Here is an 8,947-nt window from a genome sequence, read left to right on the forward strand (position 1 = left end):
TCTATAAGGGAGAGCGTGGTTATAGCCAGACAACAATACGAGGTGGACATGTGTTTTGTTTTTTGGTGTAGTTATCCGTGCGATGTGCGTGGCTGCACCTGATTTTTTTATCATCGTATCTCTGCCTAGTTCCTGGTTCGGGTCTCACACTGACCTGTCAGATTATATGTCCGTAGCCCCAAATGGAGTCTGCCTCTCGCCTATCACCAGGACCACCGGACTTAGCTACAACCTTACGTGCAAGGTGGTTATAGAAAGTTACTGTGCTTTTTTTGTATACACTGTCTGTTGGGTGCTAATTTGTATCAACTGTGTACGAGCTTGGGGCAGTGTTAATTTCGTCGACTAAAACTTGACTAAAATGAGTATAAAACTAAAGAAATTCTGATGACTAAAATACGACTAAAACTAAAATGACATTTTAGTCAAAAGACTATGACTAAAACTAAATCAAAATGATATTTTAGTAAAAAGACTATGACTAAAACTAAATCAAAATTTGCTGACAAAAACATTTTATGCAAGGTGTTATAATCAATCCATATCTAATTACTGCTCTTTTGTAAAATGTACAAACTTTATTTTATTAAATTTTAAGCTAAATAAAGACGTTATATACCACAACAGTTAAATCTGTTAAATCTGTATTGCATGTTCAAACCTTAATACCATAAATAAAATCAGGTTAATAAACCTTTACTCCAGGAGTATATAATGAGTTTGGAAGTTCTAGAGCAGTGCTAATATCGTTGCAGAAATTTTTTCAAATCTGTGAACAATTAATTGATTCTTCCTATAGAAATAAGCATAAACCACGAGTATGGGTTTAAGTTATGCTGTGCCTGTGCTAGCTGCATAAACGTTTTGCTGTGTTGAGTTACTTGATACTTGTTTTAATTATTAACAGAGAACTGTTAAAGTTTTTATATTGGGTAATATGTGCAATACAGCCAATACAGTTTACAGTTTTGTTTTTTATATTTTAAAGTTTAATAAAGATGTTGCATATCACAACGTCTAAATCTGTTTCTGTATTGCATGTTTAAACCTTAATACCATAAATAATAACAGGTGTTATGTTTACTCCTGAAGTATATTATCAGTTTGCAAATTATAGAGAAATACTTAAATAATGCATTACACTTTAACTAAACCCCTTAGATTTTAGTCAACTAAAATCTACTGGAGATTTAGTCGACTAAAATCTACTGGAGATTCAGTTGACTAAAACTAGACTAAAACTAAAACAATTCAGATGACTAAAATACAACTAAAACTAAAATGGCATTTTAGTCAAAAGACTAAAACTAAGACTAAATTGAAATTTGCCGTCAAAATTAACACTGGCTTGGGGCTTATGCATATATAGTGTGCTTGCATATTTGCCTCAGGCGAATAGAATGTCTATGCACAAGAGGCTGATGTATGAGCACTGTATATAAGGCTTATAGATATTCACTGTGTGTGCTTAGGGCTGTGTCTGATAATATCAAGTGTTTATAAACATGTTACTTATCCTCCTTTGATTACTGTATTCACTATTCAGAACTTTGGTTTCCTTCTAATAATTAAAACTTAAAAAAGGGCTCTGCTGGTTTAAAATATCATCATGTCATGGTACTTATGTGTGTGCTCTGTTGTACCATGCCAGTTCTGTACATTTTTAGCCATTTTGGTCCTCTTTGGGCCGAAATTGGAATTGCACATTTTCAGCGGCCCAAATTTTGGTGCATCGCTAGTTCATAGGTAACAAAGATTAAAGGACAGTACAATATGAGACACCAGACAAAATTTAACAAACAAATACAGGGGGAATTGGGAGCCCTGTTCCCGTGGTAACTTACAATCTAAATGGGTAGGAGGGTGAGAAACAGAAGGTGGGGACTGCAAAGGTGGGAATGTTGTTAGTGTGAAGTTAGATAAGGGCAACTATTAGGCAAGTGGAATTCATTAGTTACTGATTTGGTGATAGGCTTCCCTGAACAAGAAGGTCTTTAGGGAGCATTTAAAGGAGGAGAGGTTGGGGGCTAGTATTATTCTTTATTTAGTTCTGTGTAACAGAATCAGATTTAACCGTTTTTGTTTTGCTACCAATTATCAAAATAAAGTATAGTCCTAGAAAACTATTATTATGTGCAAAACAGTAAGTCAAGTAATGAACTCAAACAGCAGCTCTAGGCTGGCATCAAATTTGAAATATGCTACACAATAATTTTACCGAAAATAAAAGGAAAGAAACCCAAAAACCGAAATAACAAAAAATGCCATTTTCGGCCGAAACTTTCTGCGGTTGAAATTTCGGTGCATCCCTATAAATAATGAATACAGGCACACAGTATTTACGAAAAATACATTCTATCGTGAGCCACCATTCACGACTCCTTTTTAAAACTGGGTAACGATATACATTACGTCTGAACCTCACTCCAGACAAAATTGGGAGGCGATTATCCCTTTTTACCCATTTTCAGAACTGGTAATTTTATTTGTAATTTGAATCAATCAACTCTTTCCAGTTCCTTTTTTAGATTTTTTCCAATTTGTATCCTGTTTCAAATGGTTCAGCAGATGTTGCTACAACAGTATTGTGTCTTTGTACAAATTGTGCATTAATATGTCTCAATTTTTTACAAAGATAATAATTAGTTTTACAATTGTTTTCTTGTTGGACATGGTATTAGTACATTGTTTGTTATCTGGGAATGGCTCTTCAACTGCAGACATTCTCTGTTTTACTCCCCTGTTAGTTTCATTACACAACAACTCTGCTCTTTTTAGACACTCAATTATTTTGTTAAAAGTTTTACTTGAAAACAGTCAAACCAATCAATTTTCTAATTTCTGGATTACTGCAGTTTATTATCTCATGCTTATATATTTTATTCTTATGATCCACTTCAGTATTTTCAGGCAAAGTTAATTTATACATTTCAAATAGTTTATCAGCAAACCCTTGCACTGATTCATTCATGCATGCAATTCCCATATGATGAATAAACATCCATTTAATCAATACCCAATGTTTTTAGTAATTCATGCACTAATTGTTTAACTCTTGGGCTAAGAATTACATATGAAGGCATACTTGTTTTTAATCCATCATCTATGTGTACTACAATTATGTCAAATAATTTACTTAACATAGCAATTTCCATGCTAGACAAAAGCTTGGTTAAATTTAGTATGAAATCAACACTCCTTCTTTATCAAATGTTTCTTCTAAAACCAAAATGCAATCTTTACAATTTCCACATTCATGTCAAATATATTTTCAACACACTCTAAATCTTACAAAATCAACTGGTATTCTACATGTGGCGATTCATGCCTTAATCTCTCCCAGTGTTATTTGCAATTCATTAATATTTTGACACAAAATTATCCTCAGAGACACACGTTTGCCCTGACTTTAAACTCTGATTGCTCTACAAGCAGTCAGTCAACAAAACATCTCTCGTTTCATTGACTTGACAGAAGCATCTGTTGCACTTACTAGACTCAAACAAAATTTAATAGCAAATTGCCTATATTCTATAATTCTCCAATTACCTGAGTAATATATTTCTGTTATATGCACTAAACATTAATGATTATTATTTTTTATTTTCTTCTTCAGATTTAGAAAATATCTTATGTTCAATAGATTTATTAACATAATCTTGTACACTAAATTTATGGATTACAAACACCCTTTATGTAATTTAAAGATTCAGTTTTTTTTTTAACTGAAGCAATCTTTCCTATAAACGGCTCCATAACCTTTTAACCTTGTGAATGTTATAAACAACTACTCATCTAAAGAATGCTAGCTAATTCCTTAGCATAAGTAATCTATCTCTCTTTAACAAAATCTATAAATAAAGCTATCTGTTGTGAACACAAATTCTAACAGTTCTTCTACCTGCAATCGCCAAAATATGTAAGAAATTACACTTAAACACAGAAGGATCTTATGTTAAAAGCTGTTCACGTCGCAAAATTAATATATACATACATCAATAATGGGCCCTGTGCAAACAAATCTATATACAATCTTCTGTATATCTATATAACCCTCCAGGAACAGACAACAATACTTCCTTCATAATAATCAATCACACATTTATTAAATAAAGATAAATAACAAGATTACTTGTTATTGTTTACAAGGTTAAAACACAGAAAAACAATTTAACAGAGAAATAGTAAATAACATTATATTACCCAGTTTGCTTCAACTGTGGGAGGCCTTAAGTAATGGATTGTAACTTGATGTTTTCCCTTCAGAGAGGCACTCTGACTACTCTATTCTCACCCTGATTCTTATACCCTTTAAAACTGCTGACAATATACTTCTGGCCATGTTCCAAATAAGGTAGTCTGAGCTATAGTAAGCTTTTGCAACTCTCATCATTCCTTTCTATCCATGTATGATCTCAGCACTTAGCATGCATAACTGACCACCTCACCATTACATCATGCCTAATGTTAAAATAGTCAGAAGGACACACTAACCTCTCTATAATCTCAATGATACCATTTATACATATTACAATCTTACAAATGTTTTGGAACTGAGAGCAATTTCCAATGCTCTTCTAGCCTGTTCTCAGCTAGCGTCAACCCAGTTTATCAGGTTTCAGTCGGACAAAATAACGTCAGTGGTTTACATCAATCATCAGGGAGGAACTCGTAGTTCCTTGGCCATGACAGAGGTAGCCAAGATTATTCAGTGGGCAGAGATTCACAACTGTTGTCTTTCTACTATCCATATTCCAGGGGTGGACAATTGGGAAGTGGATTTTCTGAACAGACAAACTTTTCATCCGGGGGAGTGGGAAATTCATCCAGAGGTATTTTCCAGCTTGATTCTCAATTGGGGGCAGCCGGAGTTGGATCTCATGGCATCTTGTCAGAATGCCAAGCTTCCGAGGTACGGGTCGAGGTCAAAGGATCCTCAGGCTGTTCTGATAGATGCTCTGGCAGTTCCTTTGACTTTTAGCCTGGCATATGTGTTCCCTCCGTTTGCTCTTCTTCCTCGGGTCAAACAAGAGAGGGCATCAGTGATTCTCATTGCTCCGGCGTGGCCTTGCAGAATCTGGTTTGCAGATCTGGTGGAGATGTCTTCCCTTCCACCTTGGTGTCTTCCATTAAGCTTTTGCAGGGTCCCTTCTTTCATCCAAATCTCGTTTCTCTGAAGCTGACTGCTTGGAGATTGAACGCTTGATTCTTTCTAAGCGTGGTTTTTCTGAGTCAGTCATTGAGACTATGATTCAGGCTCGTAGGAGTCTTAATTTGGTTCTTAGAGTCCTTCAACAGGCTCCGTTTGAACCTATGCATTCTTTGGATATTAAGATGTTATCTTGGAAGGTTTTGTTTCTGGTGGCTTTTTCTTCGTCTCAAAGAGTTTCGGAGCTTTCAGCATTACAGTATGAATTGCCTTTTCTTATTTTTCACTCTGATAAGGTAGTTCTGCGTACTGCCTTGGGTTTTCTTCCCAAGGTTGTTTCTGATAAGAATATTAATCAAGAGATTGTTGTTCCTTCTTTGTGCCCTAATCCTTCTCATAAGGAGCGTTTGTTGCACAACCTGGATGTGGTTCGTGCATTGAAATATTATTTTCAGGCCACTAAGGATTTTCGCCAGTCTTCTTCTTTATTTGTTGTCTTTTCTGGGAAGTGTAAGGGTAAGAAAGCTACGGCTACTTCTCTTTCTTGTTGGTTGAGGAGTGTTATTCGCTTGGCATATGAGACTGCTGGTCAGCAGCCTCCTGAGAGAATCACGGCTCATTTTACGAGGGCTGTTTCATCTTCTTGGGCTTTCAAAAATGGAGCTTCTGTAGATCAGCCTTGCAAGGCTGCGACTTGGTCATCTTTGCATACTTTTTCAAAATTTTACAAATTTGATACTTTTGCTTCAGCAGAGGCTTCTTTTGGGAGAAAGTTTCTTCAAGCAGTGGTGCCTTCTGTTTAGGTTAACTGTCTTGTCCCTCCCTTATCATCCGTGTCCTCTAGCTTGGGTATTGGTTCCCAATAGTAATTAAGATGGTCCGTGGACTTACCGTGTCATTAGAAAGAAAACATAATTTATTCTCACATGATAAATTTATTTATTTCTTGACACGGTGAGTCCACGGCCCGCCCTGTTTTTTCAGACAGTTTGTTTTTCTATAAATTTTAGGCACCTCAGATTACTTCCTTTCCCTTTGGTCGAATGACTGGGGATTGTGGGTAGGGGGAGTGGTATTTAAAAGCTTTTGCTGTGGTGCTCTTTTCCTCCTCCTGCTGGTCAGGAGTGATATTCCTAACAGTAATTAAGATGATCCATGGACTCACTGTGTCAATAAATAAATACATTTATCAGGTAAGAATAAATTATGTTATTATTTTTGTCAGTTAAATTGAAATTGATTTTTTTTTTTGTACCAGTCACCTGCTTGTTGTTTTTCAGAATCTATATGAAATCTGTGCAAAAATGTTTTGTTTTATTACATCACGTGCATAAATAGACTGATATTTGCAACTCAATTATTGGGCTATTTGAAGTTCCCATATTTAATAACCTTTTGCTTCTTTCAGAATAATTTGTTAGATCATGTATACATTGTACTACTTATCATCTGCAACTGTGGGTTTAAAGGGACAGACTTCTATAATCGTTAGACTTATATAATGCAATCTTTAGTGACAGTTATCTATAACTGTAAAAATCTGTGTAACTAAAAATTATCTTTGAAATTGGTCAGATGGTGTTCCTCTGGCAGCTTTATTTTCTTATTTAAATTGGCATTGAGATGTTCTGCCAGTTAGTAGGTGACCACCCACCCAAATCTTTCTCCTTCAGTGTGCTCACAGAGGGAGACATAGCTGCTGCACATGTGTGGTAGCTTCACTCAGTACAGGGGAGCATACGTTTAAAGGTACAGTCAACACCAGAATGTTTGTTGTTTAAAAAGATAGAGAATCCCTTTATTACCCATTCCCCAGTTTTGCAAAACCAACACTGTTATATTAATACACCTTTTACTTCTGTGACTAACTTGTATCTAAGCATCTTCTGACCGCCCCTAATCACATGACTTTTAGTTATTATCTATTGACTTGCATTTTAGCCAATTAGTGCAGTGTCTTCCACTAGCCAAGGGCGTGATCACAATGCTATCTATATGGCCTACATGAGCTAGCTCTCCCCTGCTGTTAAAAGCAAATAAAAAACAGGAGGACTTCAAAGTCTTAGAAATTATCATATGAGCCTTCCTAGGTTTGCTTTCAACTAAGAATACCAAGAGAACAAAGCAAAATTGTTGATAAAAGTACATTGGAAAGTTGTTTAAAATGACATGCCCTATTTGAAAAATTAAAGTTTTTTTTGGACTTGACTGTTTTCAAACCCGTCCTCCGGCCTCCCCATCAGACTAGCTTGAATGGGAGTAGAAGAAATAAGCATGGTTACACCTGTGCTCCATTTCAGATATCCTCAAAATCTGGCCTGTAAGGGAGGTCTTTGGACATGTATGAAACCCAGTGTTTTAAGTTCATTTTTAGTTACACAAATACCAAATTTGTTAGTGGAAAATGTTATCAAAAGTTTGCAGGAGTCTGGTAAAGACTTGCTAGGTGGATTTTTTGAGTAAAATGAAACAATAAAATGTGTACTGTTTTTTATGTAGAGCAATATTGCTTTTAAGCACAAGTCTAATTTTGTTTCAGCTGGATATGAAGTATTTGTCACCTTTGTTACTTGCGTATGAAGACAGAATGAATGAAAAGGACAACATCATCCTATCATTTCAGGTAGGAAGTGATTTTCTTTAGCTACATACATTTACAATAAGGTATATTACTAACGTATGTGTGTGTGTGTATATGTGTGCGTGTATATGTGTGTGTATGTATGTATGTATGTATGTATGTATGTGTGTTTGTATGTGTATATGTATGTGTATATATATATATATATATATATATAATGTATGTGTGTGTGTGTTTTTGTGTCAACCACTAATAGCAACTACACAAAACAATTAATTTGAATATTATTAAGGTGCTAATTCAGCACTATTGGTGCAGCCCCCTTAAATAGGTATGTAATAAATTACAGCAAGAGATAGATGCCACAAAAGGGATATGGTAAGCCCATTTGTCAAAGCCAGGGAAATTGGCACTCTTTTATATTGATAAAAAAATATAAATATTTATTTATAGGTCAAAAAGACTGTGATGAAGGGGTAGTGTTAGGAGCAACATACAAAATATCATCACAGGATACAGATTCCCACCATATAACTACTGCGACAAATATACAATGACAAGAAAACACCCAAATATAAAAACAATATTATATTAAAATGTATATAATAATAATACAAAGGACCGGTCCTCGTTACTAAGGCGCCTGTGAATCCAAACATAAGTATACAGCGGTAAGGAAGTATAAATGGCAGGTCAGGCCAGAGGTAATTAGCTGCACCTTAACACGGACTGACAACACCCTGCTGCACACAGAACCCCCAAGCAAAAAAGCTTTTGGAGGCCAGACCTGGGTAGGTATAGAATAGGATCTATGCCATCCATGCTATGGAGCGCTAGAGATAGTGCTGATATTCAATGGTATGCAAAGTATAGAAAACACATGGCAATAAACAGTTGATCATACAGATACATTAACAACTTTAGAAAGAAGAGTTAGCACATTTTCATATGCAGAGTTCAACCGCCTATGGTAAAGAGAACATGGATGCTCAGTTACGGCACGCCGTTTCCTTGGTCAGATCCGTATCATCAGCACAAGCAACAGTACTTAGCTTCCAAATTACCAAAGTTTTCCGCATACGGACACCAGTAGAGCGTTTTTTATACCACCAGCATTTGTATTCAGCGCCTTCACAGACCAGGACTCAGTCCTCCAATGCCTACGCGCGTTTCACCCCCACATCACAGGACTCAACAGGGCTTCCTCAGGGCTGATT

The 8,947-nt window shown here is 35.9% G+C and overlaps 1 protein-coding gene across 1 annotated transcript in view; it reads left to right on the top strand.

Moving 5' to 3' along the window:
- The window catches only part of CEP89 (centrosomal protein 89), an 805,336-nt gene that overhangs the window by 265,802 nt on the left and 530,587 nt on the right, over positions 1-8,947 (top strand). The window contains exon 10 of the mRNA XM_053701611.1: positions 7,689-7,772. Coding sequence (XP_053557586.1) covers positions 7,689-7,772 — 84 coding nt within the window. The remainder of the gene's footprint in view (positions 1-7,688; positions 7,773-8,947) is intronic.

The sequence above is a fragment of the Bombina bombina genome, chromosome 1 (genome assembly GCF_027579735.1).
Source record: "Bombina bombina isolate aBomBom1 chromosome 1, aBomBom1.pri, whole genome shotgun sequence".
Taxonomy (NCBI): Eukaryota; Metazoa; Chordata; class Amphibia; order Anura; family Bombinatoridae; genus Bombina; species Bombina bombina.